Source organism: Spermophilus citellus (assembly GCF_964194105.1).
Source record: "Spermophilus citellus genome assembly, chromosome: 16".
NCBI lineage: Eukaryota > Metazoa > Chordata > Mammalia > Rodentia > Sciuridae > Spermophilus > Spermophilus citellus.
The window spans coordinates 81,709,456-81,735,738 of NC_138196.1; the positions used below are offsets into that span (position 1 = coordinate 81,709,456).

General features: G+C 47.9%; 1 protein-coding gene across 3 annotated transcripts in view; it reads left to right on the forward strand.

Annotated features, from left to right (window-relative positions):
- Window positions 1-22,501, forward strand: part of GATA4 (GATA binding protein 4) — a gene marked incomplete at both ends in the record, with an annotated part of 41,671 nt that extends 19,170 nt beyond the window's left edge. The window contains 5 exons of one of the 3 annotated variants that reach the window (XM_081269876.1): window positions 14,796-14,965; window positions 15,773-15,898; window positions 19,940-20,027; window positions 21,495-21,643; window positions 22,319-22,501. In XM_081269876.1, the coding sequence (XP_081126002.1) occupies window positions 14,796-14,965; window positions 15,773-15,898; window positions 19,940-20,027; window positions 21,495-21,643; window positions 22,319-22,501 (716 nt within the window). Of the gene's footprint in view, window positions 1-14,795; window positions 14,966-15,772; window positions 15,899-19,939; window positions 20,028-21,494; window positions 21,644-22,318 lie in introns of those variants that run through there. The other 2 variants (XM_081269877.1, XM_081269878.1) reach the window with 2 other exon arrangements.
- Window positions 22,502-26,283: the final 3,782 nt, after the last annotated feature.

Here is a 26,283-nt window from a genome sequence, read left to right on the forward strand (position 1 = left end):
CAAAAGGATGGATACATTAGTGATTGAGAAGAAAGATTTATTGGTTGAAGAGAGAGAGAGAGAGAGATAATAGACAAAAGGTGGAAACAACCCAAGTATCCATCAATGGATAAATGGATGAATGGTTGTGTTATATAGTCACAGTGAAATATTATTCAGCCTTTAAAAAGAAGGAAATTCTTGACATATGCTGCAATATGAATAGACCTTGAGGATATTGTGTTAAGTGAATAAGTTGCAAAAGAATAAGTATTATGTGATCTCCTCATGAAGTATGATCAGGAGTCAAATTCATAGAGCTAGAAAGAAGGTGAGCTGCCAGATGTTGAGTCTGGGAATGAAGAATTGGTGGATGCAGAGTTTGCAATTTTGCAAGGGGAAAAGCATTCTGGAGAATATGAGAATGTACAAGCCACCTTTGAACTGACATTTGAAGATGGTTAAGGTGGTAACTATTACCTTATGTATATATTGAAGTAATTTTAATATTTTAATAGAGAGAATGCAAAAGCTTAGTCAGACAGCAGACTATTGTTCTCTAAGACCTCATTCTCTTTCCTTCCCCCAAAATGTAAGAATACCAAGAGTTGATAAAAATGTCCCTCCAGAATTCATTCTAGAATGTTTTTTCTGGCTTCTCAGTTTTTGTTTCCTCCCGTCTCAGTTATCCTGCTATCACAGCACAGCTGATCACTAATTAAAGAGTTTTCCTTGTTAGGGAGGTGGAAAATGGAATGTGCCCCATGCAACTAGCCCAATTTTGATATGTGAATTTATTATGTTTCACAATTCATATTAAAATATTGCCCGGTCCCCCCTTGCAGTGCTGGAGATGGAGCCAGAGACTCCTGCACACGAGGTGAGCTACATCACCAGCCCCTCACTTTAAAATCTTAAATCATTTTTTATAATGAAGTGAATATATTTTAAAATTTCCTTTGGAATGAAAATCAAATTGGAATCTATCTTAACCTATGGGGGAAAAAAAGATTGCTATATCTGCTTCACACTTGTCCTGTGATCCCTGTCCAGTAAGTGAACTTGACTTGGAAAAGGACAGATTGAGCTGGGAGATGTTTTCTCATCAAACTGCTCCAGGAGTGCTGGCCGACCAGGGGACCTCAGGGACAGGAGGAGAGGCTGAGAGTCAGGCTCTGAGGCCCCATGGTGGAAAAGCTGTGCTCCATCTGCTGTACATGTGATTTGTACATGCTTGCTGGGCTAAAGAGTTCTGAGGCTAGAGCCCAAAGGAGAAACTAAGTGAATTTTTTAAAAAGTATAAAATATACTCTGATGTCTGTTAGCTTCAAATTTGGTTTAGCACCAGTTTTAGTCAGCTTTTTATCACTGTGACCAAAAGACCTGAGAAGAGCAACATAGAGGAGGAAAAGTTTATTTAGGGCTCACAATTTCAGATGTCTCAGTCCATAGATGGCCCACTCCATAACTTTGGGCCCAAGATGAGGCAGAATATCGTTGTGGAAGTGTGGAGGAGGAAAGCAGATCAATTCATGCCAGACAGGAAGCAGAGAGCCCTCTGCTCACCAGAGACAAAATATATATTCCATAGGCTTGCTCCCGGTGACTTACCTCCTCCAGCCACACCCTACCTGCCTACAGTTAACCACCCAGTTAATTCATATCAGTGGGTCACTCCACTGCTTAGGTTATGTCTCTTGTAATCTACTTCATTTTACCTTAGAACATTCTTGTATTGTCTAAAACGTGAGCTTTTTGGATACACCTCATTTTTAAACCGTAACAGCATCAAAACAGTTTGGGAGAAAAGTATGAGATACTGTCCAAAGAGCTAAACAATATTCCAAAGCAAAGGAAAAAAAAAGATGATTAAGCGCCATATGAACCCCTGGAAACACTCTGTAGGTCTGGGATGGCCGAATTTGAGGAGTGGGTGGGGACTTCTTGGGAAAGACAGCAGAGGAAAGGGATGCTTTCTCCTCTTCCTCCGTGAAGACCACCACACCAGGTGAAAATAACCATGAAATAAAGTAAAATTTCATCTTTAGTGAAATTAGGAAACACCCCATACCCCCATCTTGGAAATCCTGCCAGATGTAATAGAAATTCAGGCTCCATTGAGGAAAAGACTTTGAAAGCTAGTTCACACTTCTTAGTAAGTAAACTTCCCGGTTGATAAAGTGAATGAGATTGGAAATGCAGTGGCAATGTTCTTATTACTGTAGATGAAATAATGGTCAACTCAGCAAATAGATTCGTAAGATCTGTATGGAGAAAGCTATAAGCCTTTCCTGAAGGGCATAAAAGAAGATAAAATAAGTGGGAAAAGATGTTATATTCTTGGATTGGAAAGCTTCATAATCTTCTTTAATCCAGAAATTTCCAGACACATCTAGAAATTTAATGCAGTCCCAGAAAACATCCCAACAGGATTTCTTAAATGCAACTTGTCAAGTTGATTGTAGTATTTATGTGGACAAGTTATTGTATAAAAATAGCCAAGATAATGTTTAAAAAGAAAACTTAAGAAAAGGGAACTGGCCTTATCAGAAATCAAAACAAACTAAAGAGGTACTGGCACAGCCACTAATGCAGCGCTGTTCATTACAGCCCTGTTGTATGTAGCAGTGAAAAATGACTTGCTGGAACACAGCCAAGGCGTTAGGAATGGGGAAGCCATGGTGAAAAAGACTGGCATTAACGTGGGGTCCTTTCAGCTATCAAGAAGAGCTAAACAACTGTGGGAATTATGGAGTACAATGTAAATGTTATGTACCTTTACAATGTAAAACTAATACATCCTCTTACAAGAGGGAAGTAGATCTGTGCTGATATGGAAGAATATCCCAGTAAATGGGCTCTCAAGGGGAAATTGTGTGCAGAAGAGTACATGTGGCATGATCCCCTTTCAGGTCACCACATATGGCTGCTCTTCCCTTCTTGGGGGAAGATTTTATCCCCCACCCTGATGACATTGTCTTGGCTCTTGACCTGACATATGGACTTGAAGTTACCGTGCAACCTCCAAGCAGAAGCCTTGAGAGTCACACTCTGACGTCACTTTCTGCCCCTGCCACAAAGTTGGCAAGACCCACATAGCGTTTCTTTTTCAACCTGAATCCCAGAATGAAGCGTGCACACATAACAGAATTACAGCCAACTTAAAGCCGACACTCAATGTGAACAGCACAATAAGTACATCCTCAATATCGTAAGCCATCGAGATTTGGGAGTTGTTACAGCATAAGATAGCAACTGCTCTTATGTGTTGTTAAACAGCACCAAGAGCAAGCAGGAGGATTTTATTATATACTTTTGAACATGGCTATAGCAAGCCTAATATATTCAAGAGGATCTTTTCTGTATTTGTGTATAAATATTCTTGTTGAAGAATTGCTATTACAGCAAACATTGAAAATGACCAGAATACACATCAGTGTCTTAGTTTGGTTGCTATACAAGAACAGCACAGACTGAGCAGTTTAGCAACACGTTTACTTCTAACAGTTCTGGGCTCTGGGAAGTCCAAGGCACTGGCATATTTGGTGTCTGGTGGGGGCCCTGTTGCTGGTTTATAGGTGGTAATTTTCTTTTATCCTCACACGAGGTGAGAGAGAAAGCTCTTAGTCTCTTCTTGTATGAGCACTAATTTCACTCATGAGTGCTCCACCCTCATGACCTAATCATCTTCCACAGCCTCCACCTCTCAGTGCCATTATATAGGGGGTGAGATTTCAGTACGTGAATGGGGGACACTGACATTCAGTCCATCACGATAGGGAAACAAAAAACTAAAAATGCCAATAAAGTAGGTCCACATGTATCAACATAATTAAAACTCAGAGACATAATAATAGGCAACAGGAGATTGGAATGATTTTCTGCAATGTTTTGTTTATTTAAAAATACCTGAAACAGCTGGGCATGGTAGTGCATGCCTGTAATCCCAGCTTCCAGTGGGGGCTAAGGAAACAGGATAACAAGTGTGAGGACAAGTGAGACCCTGTCTCAAAAACACAAACAAACAAAAACAAAACAAATCTAGGATGTAGCTCAGTGCTAGAGCATCCCTGGGTTCAAACTCCAGCACCGCAACATACTTGTACGCAGACACACATAACCCTAAAACAGGGGTTGAGGGTATAGCTCAGTAGTAGAGCACAACCCCCAGCACCCAAAACAAAAAAGAAAACTGAAGCAAATGTGGAAAAGTGTTAAGATTGGGCAAAGCTCGGTAGTGGGCTCATGAGTGCTTGTTACATTCTCTTTTTCTCAAGTGACTAAAATAGTTGATATATTTATTTTAAAATGAAGTTTGTAAATTTAATATAGTGTGAAGGCACTGATGTAAAGTTAAAAAAAATCCACAAAATAATGCTTATGTTGTTCAGGGGTTGTATTTATATATGTGTGTGTTAAAGTATGAGAATGAACTGGAAAGTTATATACTAAATCCAAAATAGTGGTTTGATAGGAGATAGCAAAGGGGAATCAAGAGGATTGTTATATCATCCTTTGCACTTTTCTGTAATTTCAAAAATTCTAAAAATAAAAATTGCAATTAATGAAATAGATGTCTGGAAAAATAGAAAAATTGTTAGCACTATTATCTCTGGGGAGGGGATGATGGTGACGGTAGACTTTTTTGTTTCATGTGACATTCTTCTATATCCTTTTGAGTTTCTATAACAGTTATGAATTATATAATTTAACTGTAAGTCAAGGGAGGAAAACTCGACAGCATGTAAGTAAGAAGAGTCCGTGCCAGGTCACACGGCTGCAGAAGTAGGAGGCTCGAGGCTGCCTTTCCCAGTTACTTGGAGTTGGGGAGAGGAGCCCATGAGAAGTAGAGTAGCAATTGGTGAACTTTCCCCCTCTGATTGCTTGTGGAACTGGTTCTGGGGAGGCCCCTGCCTTTCAGTGTGGGAAGTGTGGTTTCTGATAAAGAAGTAATGGATAGACTTCTTCACCTCAATGGTAGGGAGCCCTGAGTGACACTTTGTTGCTCACGGTGCCCTCTAGGGGTAGGAGGACCCTCCTCTAGGGCGTTTGCCTACGAATATATGGAACACAGTGTTGGAGAAGAGACTGGGTCTTTCTTTAACCAGTCAGCTGCAGTCCTCAGCCCTTCTGTTAGACTAACTCAAATAAGAAAGGGTTTTTCAGCTTTAAAAACAAGCTAGCGACAGAAAAGCCACCAGTAGAAGAATAAGGTAAAGATCCAGCATTTGATCTGATATTAATCAGGATAATTTTCAAACTAGGAAGGACCTTGATGGTCTGTGTAACACTCTCATTCACAAAGATCACCAGAGTGGAAAGGCAAACCGTGAACTGCTCAGGGTGCATTGCCAAGAGAGGCTGGCTTCCGGCTTTGGGGAATGCAGTCCTTATCCTTATTTTCTGTTCACCGTACCCAGAGCTGAACAGAGTCTTGCCAACTAGCCTTAGATTGCACGTTGCATGCACAAAGTTTGCAGGGTGGCAGAGCTAGTGGATTAGCAAGAGAAGAAGATGTAAAGTGGCGGCAATTGGAGCTTAACCCTGGTTTGATTAAGTAATCCACGAAAACCCCGAGAGGGGAAAACAGTCCCCATGGATAGATTCCTATCCCTTGCTCCCCTCCCCTTCTGAAAGGCGTAAATCTGCCCTGAAACGCCCTCCCTAGCATTTGGGCAATAAAGAGGTCACATTATATCTCCATAAATCTCCCTGCTGGCTGGCTGGCTGCTGCCATTCCCCAGGCCAACAGGAAGTTGTTTCCTCCTGACAGCCGTCGCCGAGGGCCTGGAAGGAAAGGGCTTTCCCTGCAGACCATTGTCTCATCCCCCAGGGAGCTGCCCTGGCAATTTGTTCAGTGTTTCCGTCCATCCTGCCAGCCTGTGGCAAGATGGACAGGGCGTGCAGAGGCAAGCGGCCACCCTGGCCTGGCTGCAGCCACACAAAGCTTCGTCTTGGGCTTCTAATAAATAAAAGGAGCCAGGACCACATGCATGGGTGTAATTGAGCAAAACTGGGCATTAGAAGCTGCCACAGGTGGCTGCCCATGCCGTGTATGGGGCTCCCTGGTGGAACTAGGGAACCGTGAGAGGTGGCAATGGGTTGGCGATTTTAGGAGCAGAGTAGGGTGGAGAACCCACTTGGAAAATGGGTTCCATTTTCCTGTTTGGGAAATAAGATAGGAGATATGATGCTCTTATGGAAAAATCAGAAGATGGAACTTTCCTGCCTTTATTTAATATATCACAGCATGAAACGGGGATGACCCTAATCCATGGCATATTTATTTGCTTTACTGACAATGTAAAATAATTATTTATTGCACATTGGAAATAAGTTCTCATAGTACAAAAGACACTTGAGTGTGTATAGTGCAGAGTACCCTGAGCCACCAAGTGCTTCCCTGAATTATCTGTTTCTTGTCTGTCCTCCTGGAGATATTTTTTGTATATACAAACAACTCCATATGTAGGTTTTTCTCCCCTTCTTTTCCTAAGGGGTGTCATCTGTGTTGGTCTGTACTTTGCTTCTAGGGTTTTACAGCATATATTGGAAAGTTTTCCCTTTCAGGACCTGAAGCTCTTCATTCTTTATGGCTACGTAGTATACCTTGATTCCAGTTCCATACTGAAGAACACTGACATGTTTTTCCAGTCTTCCACTATTGCAAAAAGTGTCACAGTGAATAAATATCCTTGTACCGAAGCCTTTTTACACAGGTGTCTGTATTTGCAGGGTAAATACCTGAAAGTGGAATTTCTGCATCAGATGGCACATACATTTACACTTTTGACAAGGTATAGCCAAATTGCCCTCCCATGGGCTGTACCATGTCACACTCCCCATGTATGCCCAGGGTGCTGGTTGCCCCACTCCCAGGGTACAACGAGATGAGAGAGGAAGGCTGGGAGAAGGTGTAGAGAGGGACAGGCTGGTGACTCAAGGAGCCAGGACCAGGGCCAGACTTTGTCCCCAGTGTGGATGACAGCAGCTCCTAAGTCCATTCTCGCAGTGCTGGGACTGCACCCTGTGTGGAGGGGCTTTCCTATTCCTTCTGTGGGGTGGGAAGAACAGTTGGTTGGGTTGCCACTCTGGAGGGGAGGCCCCTGGCCTCAGCGTGGAGGAGGTACTTTGTTGTTGTTTGTTTGTTTTTCTTTTTTGTACTGTTTTGAGATGAGAGGATCCCTGGAAATTGAAGAAAATAAAGTAGACATCTTTAACCTTCCAAGTTCGATGCAGGGATGCTTTTTTAATTACCTGGTTGCTAAATTAATTTAAATCATGTTACAGGAAGAGAAAATCTTAAGAACATAGTCCAATATGGTTGTCACTTTACAAATCAACTCAAATTTTTGTACTTCTTATCTCAACTTCTTTTTCTTACCTGTTTCCCTATTATTGAGCATTTGGGTTTCCAGTATTTTGCCATGAAGGTCTTAAACATTTCCCCTTTAAAACACATATTCCAATGAATTATTAGAGCAGTTTGATTGCTTGAAAGAGTGGGCTGTTTTTTAGTGTAATGTGATGTCTCTCCCATATCCATCAATCTGTTACATACAGTTACATCCACGCACACATGACATAGGCACAGGTGTGTGCACGCAAACCTCTGACCTTGTGTAGATAGCTCTTGTAGCTTGCTCTGTCCAGGAGTAGGATTTCCAAGTGACCAGACTGCCAAGGAGGCTAGGAGCAGAGCCCATCCTGCTATCATTTCTGCTGCCTCCTGAACCCTCTGGGGTTTTGCTGAGATTGAGGGGTCATTGTGCATTGAGCTTGTGTTGTGTGCACACACCGCAGATGGTGTGGCCCAGCTGAGACCAATGCGGTGCCAGAGAGGGCGCGGAATGGGTCACTGACCTTCACAGGAGTGTAGGTGAGTCACTTACCTTCTCTGGACCTTGGTGGCCTCTTCTGAGTGTTCATGGAGTTGCCCAAACATCACTTGCAGGTTTGGGGACTGTGTCACTATACTGCCCTCCAGAAGCAAACAGCCTCCACTGACATGAGCCCACGTTGGAAGGAGTGGAGAAGGGCAGAGCTGGCCAGGAACTGGACAAGGAGGAGACAGCAAGCCCCTCACCCGCTGATGCCCCATCATAGCTCAGCCATGACCATCAGCCTGAAGCCCCAGGAGCTAGGAGGTATCAGCACCAGTGTAGAACCCAGCATTTGGTGCACCTCCGTGCACCTCATTCCTGGCATCCTGCAAGCATCTTGTCTGGGGGTAGTAGAGGCATGTTCTTGGACACCACAGTGCTTTTCAGAGCAGTGGGGTAGTCTCTGTCCGCCAAGGACTTGTTCTGTGCAGCATTGGCTGTCTATGATACAATCATGGCGGAGGCTCAGTATGAGTCCTAGAGCCCCAAGACACTTCCCCTGGAGCTCCTGACTGACCCTGCAGTTCACAGGGAAAGCCGCAAGCTGTCACTATACCCCCACGTGGGGATTACTGACAGTCTTGAGATCTCATTTTGACAATGATGTGGTCTGAGAAACATTCCCTTAATAGGAGGGCTGCAGAGCATGGAAACAGATGTGCCCGCAGTTGCAGAGATGAGATGGGAAGACGGTGTGCCTGGGGCCTGCACTTCTTTTGGCCCTCCTGACAAATGTCCTGTTGTGACTGAGTCTTAAACTACAGCCAGCTGCTGCCGCTGGAGAAAGAGCTGGGCCCTGGCAAGAGTCGTGGCATCGTAGGCAGAGCCGGTGGCGTCCTGCCTGTGTGGAAGAGACTGGCTGGCCGGTGGCCTCAGTCCCAGCTCTGCCATGTGGGCTCCTGGTCCTGGCCAGACCTTATGCTTACCCACATTCCTCCGTGGCCTCTCCTCTCCTGGGCCAGTCCCAGGGCTGATCCCACTGTGACACAGACCAGGTAGGGGCAGAAGTAGATATTTGGGAGCTGTTAGACCTTTCAAGGGAGGAGCAGCTGGTCCACAAGAGGAGAGACCAGGGCTCCCGTCAGCGACAGGCTGCACTTGCCTGCTGGAGTCTGGAAATGCTCTTGGTCTTGTAATCTGCAGGACCTCTGCATGCCAGGGACGGTAACTCTTGGAGATGAGCTACAGATTCTTCCCCAATCGTTTGTTCTTCCTCTTCCTGTCCTCCTCTGTTTGCCTCTCCCCCTCCCCCTTCCCTTTCCTTCCTTCTTGCTTCTGATGTTTCTCTTTCCTTCAGACTGTCTTGGCTTTTTATTTTGGAGCCCGAGTCATGTTTTGGGATGTGTGTTAGGCCTGCTGGCTCCTGGGCGCATGCCTGTGTTCTGTCCTTGGCAGCCAGAAGCAGGGCCCTGGCTCGGCAGAGTGATTCCAGCGCGGCCTGGCTGCGCAGCCTCTCCTGGTCAGCTCACTGGAGCTTCCAAAATAGGTGTTCTAACACGGGGCTGAACCTGCGGGAGCCGGGGCCCTCCCCTCGCGGCCTCCTGTCACAGGCATCTGCCGAGCTGACAAAGCCCAGAAGACATAAGACTCTAGCGCTGCCAGAAAAACCTCGGGATTTGTTTGCACCTCACGCCCCAGACCCAGGCGCCAGCTGCAGGGACGGATCTGGGCCTGTCAGGAGATCCAGGCCCAATCTCTGGTGAACTTTGGATGTGACATGGGGCTAGGGTTCAGCAAGGGACATTTAGGTGGGGTTAGGGACTTTGTTCCTGAAGCCCCTTCATTCTGCAAGAAGTTCTCTGGGCAGGTGGCCCCCCTCTGCTCAGCCCAGGCAGGGTCTGACTTTTCCTAGAAGATTCCCCTCTGGGACCCCCCTGGTTCCTCCCAGTCTCTTTTGGGGCACTGAATAGCTGTCAGTGGTAGTTGTCATTGTGTTTATGGATCCTCCTTCCCTGCATAGATTACAGAGTGACCTAGGACAGCAGAAATAGGGGCAGGGACTAAAGCCCAGGCCTGCTGCTGCTTGTCACAATGAATGGGATCATTTGTTGTGAGTTGTGTATTCCCGGCCCGTTGGCCTTGGGCAGAGGTTTTTGCTCACTTTTGTGTATGCCTATGTGTCCAGCACTTGTCACGGGGCACTGTATGGCAGACACAGGGCAGATGTTTGAGCTCTAGTGCCCCCGTCAGAAACCACATCAACTCCAAAACCCAGTGTGGGAGGAGGGTCCCTCCAAAGTGGGCTCTGGCTCAAGATCCAGCTTGCCCAGCAAGTGGAATTCCCAAGTGGCATGTATGCCACAGGGTAAGACCTGGCTTGTGGCACCTGTGTGTCAGGCTGGCACACAATCACCTGGCACACAGCCAAGCTTGCTGTCCAGCAGTCAGGAGACAAATCCTACTTTGGGGCAGTGCCCAGAGGTGTTGCCAGTCGAAGCCTGGTCTCCAATTCCCCTCTTCTCCCTTCCTTCCTCCTCTGCCTTGCCTCCTTGATCCTGACTTGCTTCCCTCTGAGAGTTCCTCTGGCAGAGTCCAAGTGGGTAGGTGTTGCCCATTTGGATGCAGGAGGTCAGAGAGAGGGGCGAGTCTGGGCCTTCGATGGTGTCAGTTCCCTGGGAAGTCAGGATTCGGATCCTCCAACCTCCTGGATTCATTTTTCTTTCAGGCTCTTGAGTGGAGTTGTCTGTCATGATTCCTATGCCCATTGCACATCAGGAGACTGGATTCATTTCCCCCTTTTAAAATAATTTTTCTTTTCCTTTCTCCAGTACTAGGGATGGAACCCAGGGCTGGATAAGCACTCCACCACTGAGCTATGACCCAGCCCTAAAAAAAAATGTTTAGAGCAGGGCATGGAATGGCAGTGAGGAGTTAGATTCCATCCCTAATTCATTTTGAGCTTTTGATTGCTAAAATAATTGTTAATTGATACTTCCTGTGAGCAGCACACTATCAGTCTTGCTTAGGTTGGCTGTCTGCCTGCAGACTCAAACTGGGCCAAGCCTGGGAGCAATGTGCAATTCTGAGCATGGCCCGGATGGTTTGAGAAAAGGTCAGATTCCTAAATCTCCCAGCTCTTTTACCTATCCTCAGCCCTCCCCAAGCACCTGCACCGAGGTCTGTCCCTGATGGTCTTCCCTGCCTCCTGCCCCCTAGCCCCAGCCTCCCAACAATAATCCATCACCGTTATCTCATTGGGTGTTTGCAAAGCACTCTACAGCCGTTGTTGTAAGTTTTTCCTCTTATTTGCAAAGTGCTTTACAACTGTTATTAGGAGTCTTTGCTCCCCACTGGGTGATGCTAACCCACTTCCCAGGGTTAGGCTTCCACTGCCTCCCAAGTGGTTGGACCAGTTCCCCTGATGCCTGGTGCTGGGTGGTGGGGCTGTCACCAGTCAGAGACATGCCACACCCTCACTCTTGCCCTCTGGGAAGTTCCTCCCAGTCCCCTTCCTGAGAAGGACTAAGAAGAGGTTGTTCCTACCTGAACTTTGTGCTGGCGTGGGACTCACAGCCTGCCACCTTACTTCCCCTAAGCAACAGGCTTTGAACTTTATTCTCTCCATTCTGCAGCCCAACAGAGAAATAAATATGTGTATTAGTGTCAGTGTCAGATGTAAGAGGGTAAAATTGTCCCTTCCACATTTTAGATTGGGAGCTTGGAGTGATCTGTTTTCTGTTTTTTTAATTAGATTTTTTAAAACAGGCAGGCATGGCATTGCAGAATGGTGTTTCTGAAGAAGTGAAGTCCATATGGTCTGACAGGAAAGGCTTTTTGGTGGTAGACTTAGCTGCCATCGAAGCGTCGGTGGGGTTTTATGTGCTGTTTTTCAGTTTAACATTATGGAATCAGCATTTTCTTCTATAGCTATATTGTCTTTGCAATAACAATTTAAGTTTTTAATGTAACATTTCATTGAATGAGTTGGATGGCAAGATCTTGTAGTAGAACGTGTGGCGGCCTCTGCAGGTTTGGAGGTGTGTGGTGGGGGGTTGGGGGTAGGGAACTGACCCGTGCCTTGGGGAAGCATGGTCTTCACTTCCCTGGCTGCTGCTTACCACCTGCCCTTCTGCCTGGGCTGGACATCCACACTTCCTATCCCAGACCAGCAGCATCTGCCATCAACTCCCAACTTGGATGAGGGTATATTCTGAAAATGGATTGTGTAATCCTGTTACTTGTTATTGATATTGCCCAACTAGATACTAGTATTCTGAGAGCAAGGTGCCCTCTTAGCTCCTGTGACATCTATTGGCCTGCTTAAACAGCAGATGTCTGGTAAATATTTGTCAGTGACAAATACATATTTGCCAACCTCCAATGACTTTACCTGACCAGTAAAATGGTTCTGACTTTGTAGCCCATTCTTTGAGGCAAGCTTGCAGGAGTTTGGAGGCAATCTTTGGGTTGGGTTCTTGAGGCAGGGAAGGTAGTAACCAGCAGAGAGGACACATCCCAAGATTGTTAGGTCTCTTGCAAAGATCCTGTCCCCCAGTGTAAAACAGTAAGTGTACAGAGAAGAATGGACCTCTCTTCTCCAAAGAAGAATAGATGATGGGATTTTTGACTATAGAGTTTAAATGAAGCAGAATCCAGGAAGAAGCTGGTCTGCTTGTCTTTAAAAGGAGCCAAGTGTAAATCTTTACCTGTTAGATCAACAGACTGAGATCCTTATGAATGAAATGAAAGAATGTCTGTGATTTTCTTAAAAATGACAGGATGAGGTGGAAAAGAGGGAGGAGGTTTAGAAGAGACAAGATTGGCCACAAAATGATCAGAAGCCGGGTGGTCAAATAAGAGTTCGTTTTTTTAAATATTCTGTTCAATTCTGAATATATTTACTTTTTCTGTAATGAAGAAAAGTGGAATAAAATGCTGCACTAGGTTAGGGCTGAAAAGGCCTCAGGCAAGGTTTAAGCTGGACTGGGGAGTCCTGGTCCAATTTTGAGACTGTAGTGCCATCTAGTGTCTATTGCCAGCAGAACGCTGGTATGGCCCGCTGGTGTCCCTCCTGTCTTGGTCCAAGGTTGGTCTGTGAACCCTTGGGCCTTCTATTTCCCTCACAGGGGGCCTGGGTCTGGACAGAGCAGTCCTGACAGGCCAAAGGCAAAGGCTGTGGAGGTGGCAATGATAGCGTTGGTCCAGGTGGGGGCAAGCCATGGACAGGAGTCACCTCGGAATGCATGACCTTGGTGGAGGGCCCTGAGTGTGACCCAGGTGTAAAAATAGCCTCTTGTGTGACGGCTGTGTTAGCGCCCTGGCCTGAGCAAACAGCCCCTCGCACCTGCACAGTGTTTACTTGGTGGGGACACAGCTACCTGTTTGCAGGTGCAAATGACTGTTTGTGTACCCAGAGTTGGGGGGAGGGCCCCTCATTCTCCTCCAGTCTCATTCCCTTAGGGCTGGTAGCGGGGCCACGGAGTTAGTAAAATGTGCAGCCTTCGACCCAGGCTGGGCCTGAAGTGGGGAGAGATTTCACCTGGCATCCTGCCTCCCAAAGAAGTTCCCCTTTTCACTGGAGAATCCACCTTGCCTCTGGCAGCAGGACAAGAAAGATCTGAAGACCAAGGTGGCTGTGTTTAGGGACAGAAAATCAGAAGAGCATGAAGTCAGTGGGACTTCTGCAAGTTCTGAGTCCGGCTTCCTATAGAATGGAAGGAGTGAGAACACTGGCCTAGCCTCTGTCACCCGGGCAAGGAGCAGGGCCGTATGAGGAATTTGTCACCTGTGAAATTCTGTAGAACTGGAAGAGAAAGGGAAGTGACACATGATGGCAGCCTTCTGAGCCCATCTAACTTGCTCTGAGGTGCTATTGCTGGGAATAAGCACCTTTATTTTACGTACCAGTAAATAAGGAAAGATTTCAAGGACACAGAAGATCATGCAGATGTATTAAAGTAGGGAAAATGAGAAAATAAAGTCTTTCCTGCAGAAGAATTTGAAAATTTCAAGAACTCAAGTAGAAATCAATTCCCTTTGACCTAGAAATTGTACTAGTAGCCGGGCATAGTGATGCACACCTGAAATTACAGTGACTTGGGAGGCTGAGGCAGGAAGATCACAAGTTAGAGGCCAGCTTGGGCAACTTAGTGAGACCCTGTCTTAAAAAGAAAATGCAAGTACTGAGATATAGTACTGCATAAAGTAAAGAGTAGCAGCGAGTGGAGGATTCTCCTTCTAGGAGAGTATCCTAAGGAATAACCAGGAATGTACAGATTTATGTACAAAATGAGCAATATTTACAACACAAAAATTGGTCACTGGACAAAGATTAATTATTGAATGATAGTAGTTAAAAGATAGCATATATATGTGATGGACTATTACACTGTGATAAAAGGAGTTTATAAAGAATTTCTAATGTAGGAAAAAGATTCGAAGTTAAGTAGCCTGAACTCAATTACTCAAAAACATATGCCTCCTTTAAAACCTTGCACAGGATATAATAAAGCAAAATGATTGTAACACTGCATTATCTTTACAAATTTTGGTACTTTGTGATTCTCCTAATGTAAATATTTACTGTATTTGTATTCGAAGGGAAAAAACAATCTTAAATTTGAAAGAAAAACGGGAGAGAAGTTTGAGCACTCCTGTGTTAGATGAGAGCCCTGGGTTGAAGACTCAGAGGGAGAGTGAGCTGGGCTGAGGTCTGGATGTGCCCCTCCCAGCCTTGGCAGCTGGGCTTTGGCTTTCTCAAGAGCGCCCTGCCAGGTCTGGGAGGGCTAGGAGTAAAAGCGCCCACTTCCCATGCAGCCTGGGACCCAGTACCCCAGGTGAAGATCAGAGTGAGGAGGAGGAGGGCAGCCACAGGTGGTCTTCCTCTCCTTTCAAGGAAAAGGCGTCTTTCTGGGCTCTAGACTCTGGGATGGAGGTCTGCTGGACATGAACAAGGCTGTGATCCTGTGTGCTCTCTCCTGTTTCCCCACCCAGTAGACATGTTTGATGACTTCTCAGAAGGCAGAGAGTGTGTCAACTGTGGGGCCATGTCCACCCCACTCTGGAGGCGGGACGGGACCGGGCACTACCTGTGTAACGCCTGTGGCCTCTACCACAAGATGAACGGCATCAACCGGCCCCTCATTAAGCCCCAGCGCCGGCTGGTAAGCAAGTGCCAACAGTCCCTCCACCAGCCTGGGGAAGCCACCTTGCCCCTCCTTGGCACCTGGCTCCAAGGCTCTCATCCTGGTGTGGGGGGGGAACTCTCTGGTTTTGAATTTGGGAACTCAAGGGTGTGGGTTGAGGGGGTTAGGTGGGTGGGGAGATGGGAGCATCAGGTAACTCCACACCTTTAGAGTTAGCTCAAGTTCCAAGAATGCACCAAACCATCTAGTGCAACCAGCACTGTGTGGAATTGGAAAGTGAAGCCGTGTGCAGGGTGGCCCACCCACTCACAGACTTGGAGTCTCCACTGACCTGTTGTCTTGAGGGCCTCCTACCTAGCCCCTGGGTTCAACCCAGAGCCTGCTTCCTTGTTTTCAGTGGATCAGTTAATAAAACCCAGAGCCTAGGAAGGCTGAGGCTCTGGTGTTCGATCCCAACTGGCTTTACTGTATGTTGGGGAGGGAGGAACAGGGGATAAACCCTGAGGGCCCCTTTTGAGGTCCGTCAAGTTCTTCCATTGCCCTTCCCAAACCCGGAAGCAAACATTAATTCTACTTTGGGAAGAAGCTTCTCTGCCCGCAGGGCCCGGTTTTTGGATGATGTCAAATGATAGGACTAGACCCCAGGCCTCCAGGCTGCACTGCACTTCGCTGGCACTGCAGAAGTCTTGCAGCGGCTATGAACGGAACCACCTAGTCTGAGATGGCACCCAGGGCCGTGGTGGCCTCCTCCTGCCACCACTTAGGAAGACAAGCAGCAGCCTCTGCCTTCCACTTGGACACAAAACGTTTGTTTCCTGTTTGCAGTCCGCCTCCCGCCGAGTGGGCCTCTCCTGTGCCAACTGCCAGACCACGACCACCACGTTGTGGCGCCGCAATGCTGAGGGTGAGCCGGTGTGCAACGCCTGTGGTCTCTACATGAAGCTCCACGGGGTGAGTGGACTCTGAGCCTGCCTCACCCACGCCCCACCCACTCCTGTTATGCCCCACCCATGCCCCACCCTCTCCTGCTATGCTCCACCCACGCCCCCATCTCCTGCTGTGCCCTGTCCACATACCAACATGCCCCGCCCAACGCTGCCATCTTGCAGGGACTCTTGAAGGACCAGGAGGTGTCCAGGATCTCTCATTCCCATCACTAAATTTTCACTCTTCTTTCCTTCAGACTAGACTTTTGTTTTTAATTTTTGTTTTTCGTTCTTAAATTAAAAAAAAAAAAACTTACATTGGGAAAGGAATCTTCTCCACTGTGCTGGTCTCATTCAGTTTTCACATTTTAATTCCCATTTTACAGATGAGACTATATATAGTAGCAGGAAACAAAGGTGATGTTTCTGCTCAGTGGAAAAAAATGTTAGCTTGTGTAAGGATAAGTGTTTGGGGCTGAGTGTGGAGGCCCACGCCTGTAATCCTAGTTACTGAGGAGGCTGAGGCGGGAGGCTGGCAAATTGCAGCTCAGCCTGGGCAGTGTAGTGAGACTGTCTCAAAATAAAATAAAACAGGCTAGGGATGTTGCTCAGTGGCAGATTGCCTTTGAGTCCAATCCCCAGTCCCTGGAGAAAACACAAATAGAACAAGTGTTTGGGGTTGGGGTGTACCACTGTGGTAGAGCGCTTGCCTCACTTGCACAAGCGGGGGTGGGGGTGGGGTGTTGAATCGCGGATACAGGCCAGGTGGAATGGGGGGGATTGACTATTAATTTGGAAAACAAAAGTAAAACATGACTTCCACTTGTGCTTTAAACAAAAATAAATTTAGGTGATTTAAAGATACCAAATGTAGAACATCTTTGTAAGAAAATGAAAATATTGAACAACAAAATATTGTAGTGAAAATACTAGAAAAATAAAATAAATACAACAAAAATGCCAGATAATAAAACTAAAGAAATGGAAGAGGAGGTATTATGTAACATTGGGCATGGAAGAAGAATTCCTTAAGCAAGTTTTTAAAACTCTTAAGTATTTAATTATTAAACATTTAATATTAGTGTATGGAAAATGACGCCTAAAGAAAGTAAAAACTGATATGTACGTAATATTTCTTCAACATAAAAAGTTCCTGTGAAGCTCCTTATGTTCTGATTTGGGACAAATTCCATTATATAACGTTGAGTTTTTTGTTGTTTTGATTTTTTTTTTAAGAGAGAGGGAGAGAGAGAGAGAAAGAGAATTTTTTAAAAATATTTATTTTTCAGTTCACAGCGGACACAACATCTTTGTATGTGGTGCTGAGGATCGAACCCAGGTCGCATGCATGCCAGGCGAGCGCGCTACCACTTGAGCCACATCCCCAGCCCCTGTTGTTTTGATTTTTAAGGCAGTGTGCAGAGCACTGTACATGGTATGGCACCATTTTTATAAATGAAGAGGAAAACATCATTTATATGTAGGTGCTTATAATATGTACAGTACTTCTGGAAGAATACATAAGAAATTGGTGACTCTGGAGGCTGAGGCAGGAGGATGGAAAATTCAAGACCAGTCTGGGCAAATTAGCGAGACCCTGTCTCAAAACTAAAAAAGGATTGGGGATGTAGTTCAGTGGTAAAGCACTCCGGGGTTCAATCCCCAGTACTGAAAGCAAAAAATCAAAGAAAAGAAAAAGAAAGAAAGTAAAATAAATAAATTGCATCATGGGGTACTCCAAGAAAAGAAATGGGTAACAGGGTAGTGAAGTGGAGCACAGTGGTAGAACATTTCTTAGTATGCGCAGGGCCCTGGGTTCCATCCGCACCACCACAGAAGGAGGAAGAAGCAGGGTAAAGAGGGAGGAAGGGAGGAGAAAGGGAGGAGAGCAGGTGGAAAAGGGGAGGGGAAGAAGGAGAAACGGGTTTAGAACCAGGGTTAGGGGAACATTATTTTCACTGTACACTCTGTACCTTTTACATGATCTACGTACAGATCTTTCTTGTTCAAAGGTAAACTAAAACAAAACAAAATAAAAAATAGAGCCTATAGCCTAAGAAAAGTACAGTTGGTCTTCCCCCTACTGTGCCAGACAGACAAAGGGCACAGAAAACTCACAGGAGCCAGCCAGCTAGCCATGGAACATGCACACATGCCAGGCCCACTGGGAACCAGGCAGTGTAAACTAAGGCAACCTGAGATCCCACTTTGGGCAACAATGGATGGTAAAAGCTACTGCTGGTGTGAATCTGGGGAAACAGGCACGCTCATGTATTGTTGATTCATATGTGAACTGCTGCACCTGTTCTTTAGGAAGCTAACCTAGCAACACTGGTTCAGGTTGAAAACACTCGAACCTTTGCACATAGCTGCTCCACTGTTGGGAAAACAGCTTATAAAAAATCAAAGAACCACTACGTGATAACATTTGAACCATTCATTGCTATCTTCTTTGTAGTGGCAAAAACTAGTTTAAAAACTTCAGAGCCCCATAAAGAATGATTGAACAAATTATGGGACACCCTATAATGAGCAATATTGGGTAGAAATGTAAAGATAATAAAGCCATGTATCTTGATCTGTAAAATGAACACACACACTGCAAATATTATGTATAGCATGACCCCATATTATAGGGGCTGGGGGACCATCTATGACCTCGCAGATAGAGATGGCGGAAGGGGCCAGTGGCTGTGGAGGCCCAGGAGGTGATGGGGGGGACGGCACCTGCCTGCTGTGACCCCAGGTCACATAGGTTGTTGTCTCTCTCTCATAGCCGGTCCATGTTCGTGTCTTTGCAGTGGTACTTGCTTTTCTTTCCATGTCTGCAGGTGTGGCCTTTATTAGTTCTACGTGGCAGATGAGCATAGAGTAGACCAGGGATAGCAGATTGGTCTTGGCTTCAGAGAGAGCAGATGTGGGGAAGGCACAGGATCTAAAGATACTGGAAAGGTGCCCTTGGGCCTTTGCTAGACCAGAACACTTGCTTAGGCCCCTGTGAGGGCTCAAGGGTGTGACTCTACCAGTCACGGCTTGCTCCAGCACCAGGTGCACCTGGTGCTGTCCTTTTTTTTTTTTTTTCCTTCTTTCTTTGCTATTTTTTTTAAAGAGGGAGGGAGAGGGAGAGGGAGAGGGAGGGAGAGAGAGAGGGGGGGGAGAGGGAGGGAGAGAGGGAGGGAATTTTTTTTTAATATTTATTTTTTAGTTTTTGGCAGACACAACATCTTTGTTTGTGTGTGGTGCTGAGGATCGGACCTGGGCTGCACGCATGCCAGGCAAGCGCACTACCGCTTGAGCCACATCCCCAGCCCCTGGTGCTGTCCTCGCACAGTTCTTGGGGACCTGGCCATAGCATCGTCTCTCTGGTGTCACCTGTGCACTCCCCTCCACCCGTGCAGTCCATCACCAGCTCCAATAGGACTGCAGGGCAGAGCTAGTGTGACGGGTGCCCGTGTCTCCACTCCTAGCGCTACCCCAGCTCTGTCTGTTTTCTTGGTGTCATTATTACTAGCACCCCTTCCTATTTCTGCAGTGTCCTGGTGGGATGACCAAGGATTTTGGACATTCTGTTCCTGCTGCCTAAAACACCTGCCCTAGTGCCTCCTGGGTGCCACATTCTCAGTGAAACCCTCCTCGATGACCTCATGCCTCTCTTCTCCAACCCAGGACACAATATACTGTTTCCTCCGTTTTCCCACGTCACTAACAGAGTCCAGTGGTTTTTCCGCATCTCTCTTTCCCACTAAATGGAACTTCTGGTGGGAGGGAACTATGTCATTTTCTAGTTCTCCAGGGTCTAGCAAAATACCCACCATATAACATTAAAAAAATTTTTTTTTCTGATGCTGGGTATCAAATCCAGGACTTCCTGCGTGCGAGGTAAGCACTCTACCTCAGGCTGCAGCCCTCAGTGTGTTTTTAAAAGTAGATTTGATTCCTTTCTCTGAGGAGTCCCAGGGGACTGGGTGCCCAGCCTGGGTTTGCAGAAGGTTGCTTAGGTGTCACCTTCCTGCAGTGCAAGGGTGTGCAAATGGGAAGCCACATGTATTGACTTGTGACCCCCTAGGTCCCCAGGCCTCTCGCGATGCGGAAAGAGGGGATTCAAACCAGAAAACGGAAGCCCAAGAACCTGAATAAATCCAAGACAGCAGCAGGTGAGGCACAGAGCTCTGCTGGGTGAAGGGCCAGGAGCCCCGGGGTGTGTGAGGAGCACCTCTCCTGGGTCAGGCCAGGCCAGCCTGGGCTGCCAATGGGTGTGACAGCCCCACTCATCCTTGGCTCTTGAGCACACAATGAATAAAGTTGCCATGGTACATAGAGGGAGCTTTCAGAGCTGGCTCAACTCTAGCTGGGGTCTGATTGCCATCAACTGCGATGGCCAGTGGAGGGCCTGAGGCAGAGAGGAGCATGTTGCTTGGTTCCTTTGTCTTTGGTGCTATGGCCAGCCCAGAACTCAATCCCTTTAGCTTCCTGAGAAGGACCAGGATCCTCTTAGTCTTTTTCTCTACATATTGATCTAGGTGTCATTATGTCACCTGGTGCTTTGTACTTCAGGAAACTCTTTTGTCAATAGTGTCTCAGTGATCCACTTGGGATCCCAGAGAAACTGTTTATTAACGCCATCTTTCTAATGAGCCCACAGACTCAGAGAGGGCACTGACTTAGCCACAGTTACACCACAGCTATTCATGGGTAGAACTGAAATTAAAGCCTAAGTCTTCACACACCAGGGTTAATAGTCCGTTCAATATAACATTCCGCCTCTTAATTCCTAAATTAGCAAGGAGGGTCACTAATGTCCCCTGTGCAGGCATTCCCTACGCCACATGGCTACCAAGTTAAGGATCTGACAGGCCAGTGCTGCAGCTGCAGAGAAGATAAATTGGCTGATACGACGAGGAGCTTCTCTTCTGCAGCATGACAGTCAGATAAATTGCCATTTCCCCCACCGAGGACATGATGGGAATTCTACTTTCTAGATTCACCATTGGCTCATTCCTTCTGGCAGAGATACTTCCTGTTGAATCCCCTGCCTCACACCCGTGGTCCCCCGTGTCTCCCTCCTCCCTGCTGCCTGGAGCTGCAGCCCTGCCCCGGCATCACCTCCCTTCCTCGCACACAGCCACATGGGCACAGCAAGCGTTCAGTTCAGCCATAAAATCCCCTCTCCAAATTCCAGACCCAGGAAGACGGGTTTGGCCGTTGGACCTACCCTGAACCCACACAGGGCCATTTATCCTGATCAGTACGACTGTTCGCGTTTTGCTGTAGCGAAATTAATGAATCTGATTGTGGGTCGTTGTCCCAGATGCCTCTGGAGACATTCTATAGTATACCGTGTTTGCACTTTTTGAAATCCAGATCTTAAATTCTAAAACACATGTGGCCTCAAGGGTATGGGATGTGGGGGGAGAGGACGAGTTTGTCATTTGGAAGAGTCCCCTTGGAATAGGACACTTCTGCTCCATTTTGAGAATGGTGCCCTCCACTGATATGGACCCCAGCTTCTCTCCCTGGCAAATGTAAATAAAGCCATTAGCAGAGACTGTCTGGCTCTCTCAAAGGGCCACTCTCCCAGTTCCCCGCCCTGAGCTGTGCCTCCTGGCTCTGCCCTGTTCTAGGTCCTTCCGGCAGTGAGAGCCTTCCTCCCACCAGCAGTGCTTCCAGCAGCTCCAGCAGCACCACCACCACCAACAGCGAGGAGATGCGCCCCATCAAGACAGAGCCCGGCTTGTCATCTCACTATGGGCACAGCAGCTCCATGTCCCAGGTACCCTGTGGGCGGGGCGGCAGGGCTGCACGGGGGAGTGGACTCCAGACCCTGGGTGCAGCATGAGCTGCCCCCAGACCTGCAGACGGCCAGCAGGAGCAGCCCCTATGGGGCTACCAAAGCCCTGCCCCTGAGCCCTCCGATGGCTTATCAAGTCACAGCGTTTGGATACAGCTGTAGCACACACAGCTGGCCCTCTGTGCCATGGCCTTTGGAGACAAGGAGAAGGTGCCCAGATGCTGGCACCCAGATGGGAAAGAAGGACCCTGATGGCTGGGCACAGGCTGGGAAGCTGCAGAGGGCAGGGTGGGTGCAGACATCAGGCAGGGTGCTGTTTTCACAAGGTCCCTCTTTGGGTTTTTTGGTACTGGAGATGCCACTTAACAGTGCTTGTTCCCCTGGGCCACATCCCAGCCCTTCTTGTTTTGAGAGACAGGGCCTTACCAAGTTGCTTAGAGCCTTGCTAAGTTCCTGAGGCTGGCCTTGAGCTCTCAGTCCTCCTTTCTCAGCCTCCTGAGTTACTGGGGTCACAGGCACATGCTGCTCAGGCCAGGTTTCTCCTTGGATGACATGATGGGGTCAGTGTGTCCCAGCCTACCTTTACCAGTCCCTACTCTGGTCCCCGTGAGCCCTCAGGCACATCCCCCTGGCCTCATGGTGCTTTCTGCCTTGCAGACCTTCTCCGTCAGTGCTGTGTCTGGCCATGGGCCCTCCATCCACCCGGTCCTCTCTGCCCTGAAGCTCTCCCCACAAGGCTACGCATCTCCTGTCAGCCAGTCACCACAGGCCAGCTCCAAGCAGGACTCTTGGAACAGTCTGGTCTTGGCTGACAGTCACGGGGACATAATCACTGCCTAATCTCTCCTCCTTCCCTCCTCAAATTCCTGCACGGACCTGGGACCTGGGACCCCCCTCTGCCTGGGAAGAACTCCAGAGCAACTGGGAAGAAACTTGAAGTCGACAATTGGTTCTGAGAAGTGGGAGTTGGATTTTCTCAGATGCCTTTTCAAGGTGGGGTCTGGAAAGAGCCCACTCTCTGCACTCTGACACAGACTAGCCCACCTTTCACGGCAGGCACAATAAGTCTCTTCCATGGAGTTGGCGACTTCTTTCCCATTCCCTGTCCCACCTGGCCCCGCCCCTGACAGAGACAAGATGTCCATCTCCCCTGCTTCCCAATGCTGTGGCCCAAAGTGGTGGCTTTACCATTGTGTTCCCAGCACTGGGGCTCTACGGGCAGCTGATGGGGCAGGGCTCTGGGACCCCCGCTGCAGCCTGAACAGGGCAACTGCTTGATGTATATTGAATGTGACAGGCCCCTTTGGGCAGCTTCAGCCCTTGCCCAACACTCCCCTTGGCACTGCACATCCCTGTATCCCCATGGCTGATCTGAGTCCAGTAGCACTGGGTGCTGTGCAGAGGTGACTGAACGCATCCCGGGAAATGGAAGAGAGACCTGCACCCCTGCACCGCGTGGCGTCATCAGATAGCCGTTGGGCAGTGCTGCAGTCCCCAGTCCATTCCCTGCTGAGGGCTCTGCTCCTTCTCTTCTCCCACCAAGGCCTGTGACATAGAAATCCCTTCTGCTGTCCTAAGCGATCCGGCTCTGTCTTCAGCCCAATCATGCCTCTCCTTTGTCAAAACGAGAGCTCAGTAGTGTAGCCGAAGGGCAGACCTCAGCATCCTCCGTTCACCGCATCCACGCAGAGGGGTACTGAGAAGGGACAGAGGTCCTGCTGCTAAACTAACTGGCAAACACTCATCCTCGAGGTCCTCCGGGGAGTGCACCTGGGGGGGCATCCTGCTCGGGACTCCAGCTTGCTTGCTCTCTGAGCCTGTGGACGGTGGCGTGGCCAAGTCACCAGCACCTGGACCTGCATTCTTTCCCTGGCAGGAACCTTCTGTCTGGGAGATGAGAAGCTAGAGAGTTTGCAAGATCAACACAAAGCAAACAACAAAAAACTGAAAGAAAGACGATGGCTATAAGAAGACTCTGAGGGTGGGCCTTGGAGGGACATGCAGCTCCCAGCTGTTCTGGATTGGCCTCCTCCGGCCATGCTGGGCTCCCAAAGACTCCCTCCCTGTCCTCGTAATCCGCAGAACCTCCGCTGACTGTGGCCTCACTCCGTCCACCCCAGACTCCCAGCCCCACCCCAGCCCTCCTGGCTGTAGCAGAGTACCTTTGAACCAAGATTCTGTTTTAATCATCATTTAACACTTTTCCTCCCTGAAGGCTGCCCCTCCATTCCCTCCTGACCCACCAACCTGATAACATTGTCTTAAGGTGGAATGGCTGTAAAATCAGTATTTAACTAATAAATTTATTGGTATCCCTCTTGCCCTCTCCCCCTCAGGCTCTTTTGGGGAGGGCCCCTGCTGTTTTCTTTTTCAGGGGAGCACAAAGGCCTCAGGTGGTCCCCTCCCAGCTGCTTCCACCCAGTGTCTTTCATCTGGGTTGGCAGTCCTACCTCTGGGTGGCCGCAGGGGCGAAGGGTGCTGTCCCAACCCTGGTACTAACAGGCGGTCTGGCTGCAGTGTCCTAGGGCAGGGCTGAACCAACTGCTAACCCAAGCTCCTCTGTCTTCACCTTCTAAGGAGACAGCAGTTGTCACCCTGGTCATAGGGGCGCTGTTAGAGCCCCTCAGACCCTGGGAGAGTCGGTGCTCTCCCTAGCACCATCCTCCTGGACTAAGCTGTGTCTTAGAGGGGAGCCCTGAGAGCTCCTGCCGTCTGCTGCTCTTCCTCGGGGGGGTATGATCCAAACAGGCCCCAAGAGGGCAAACGATGCCCGCTGAGAGGAGACTGAAGCATTGCCGGCTCTGTCCAGGTGGCCTCTCCTCCTTTGGCAGTGGGATTGTTTTTTCATCTTACCAGTATGTGGGGAGGGGAGAAAGGTTCCCAGGCCACCCGATTCAGCCCCCTAGGGATGGGATGGCCACGCAGATGGCCATCAGAATGGTCCTACATCTCACCTGGCTTTTGCCAAACCTCCTGGGCAGTTGGAATCATTTAACTTTTCATAGTAACCTAAATATTTTCCAGCAGGTAAGAAACAAAAACAAAACAACAATGACAACCAGAAATCCACTTATAACAGTTCTTTTTTTTTCTTTTTGTATCAGGGATTGAAACCCAGGGTGCTTAACCACTGAGCCACTTCCCCCAGCTCTTTTTTAATATTTAGAGACAGGGTCTCATTAAGTTGCTTAGGGCCTCATTAAGTTGGTGAGGCTGGTTTTGAACTTCTTGCAATCCTCCTGCCTCAGCCTCCCAAGCCACTGGGATTACAGGCATGCACCACTGTGCCTAGCAACAACCATTCTTCTATGTGACACCGTGAGCTCTTAAACTTGCTGTGCAATCATCAGGCCTATCCAGTGAACTTCTTCCCCAAGGATGAGTACCAGATAACCTGAGTATAAGTAACTGGGTAGATTGAAGCCAGGTGCAGTGGCACACACCTGTAATCCCAGGCTGAAGCAGGAGGATGACAAGTTGGAGGCCAGCCTCAGGAACTTAAGGAGACTCTATTTCAAAATAATAAAAGGACTGGGGATGTAGGGGAAAAAATTAAAATAAGCTAGATTCAAAGCCAAAAGCCACCTTGGTGGCAGAAAGCACATAATTTTTATGATTAGATCTTTTCTTAAACAATTGGGCCACTTCCCTTCAGTAATGACTTTCAAATCAAAATTCCATAGGATAGCAGAAGATCACCTCGTTCCTAATCCAGTTACAAGTGGTACCCACCGAAATAGGATACCACAGTCTCTTGGCTCCCCAGACTGCCTGCTTCCCCAAACCAAATACATCCTAGGGCAGGGGAACTGCCACCAATGGGGACAGTATAAAAGAATTCACCTCCAGAGAGTTGGAACATGGCTGGGGGGAGAGGAGAGTGGGGATTGTAAAAACAGCATCATTAGGATGAAAGGCTTTCTAGTGGGGCGATAAAGCAGCCCAGGAGTGCGTATCTATGGAAGAAACCCCTCATGTCACCCCTGGTCATACTCTGGCTGTGATAGAATCTTTTTAAGCCCAGGGTAAGTCATTTTCCAGTTATAGAGCATTAATCCTGACATTCGGATGCCCTTAAGAGGGATAAGCCGTAGCTCGTTAGCTGTAATTGTGCACCAAACAGAGCAGGGATCTATTAGGATGAACCCCCACCCCAGACCCCCAGACTTGACGTGCTGTGTCAGCTTTTCGTCACTAGGACAAAATGCCTGAGATCTTTAACATCAAGAGTAGGGGTTTCTTTTGGCTCACAGTTTTGGAGTTCCAGTCTAAGACCGGGTAGACCCATGGCTTCGGGCCTCTGGTTGGCAATGGCAGGGAGCACGTGGAGGAGTAAACAGCTCATTTCATCTCCAGAACACCAAGGGGACAGGAGGAGGCCAAGGCCCCCATGACCTAAGGACCTCCCTAGGGCTCCCCTCCTGAAGTCCCACTGTCCCCCAGTGGCACCACCATGGGGACCAAGACTTTTAACACCCACACCTTTAGGGGGTCATTCAAGGTGCCAACTATAGCACTGACTTATGCACTGTTTGTGAAACACAACCATTGGAGTGACCGTGGATGTTCTGAGGGTTGTTTTGTTTTGTTTTTGAATCATATTGTGACATTGGGAATGACTC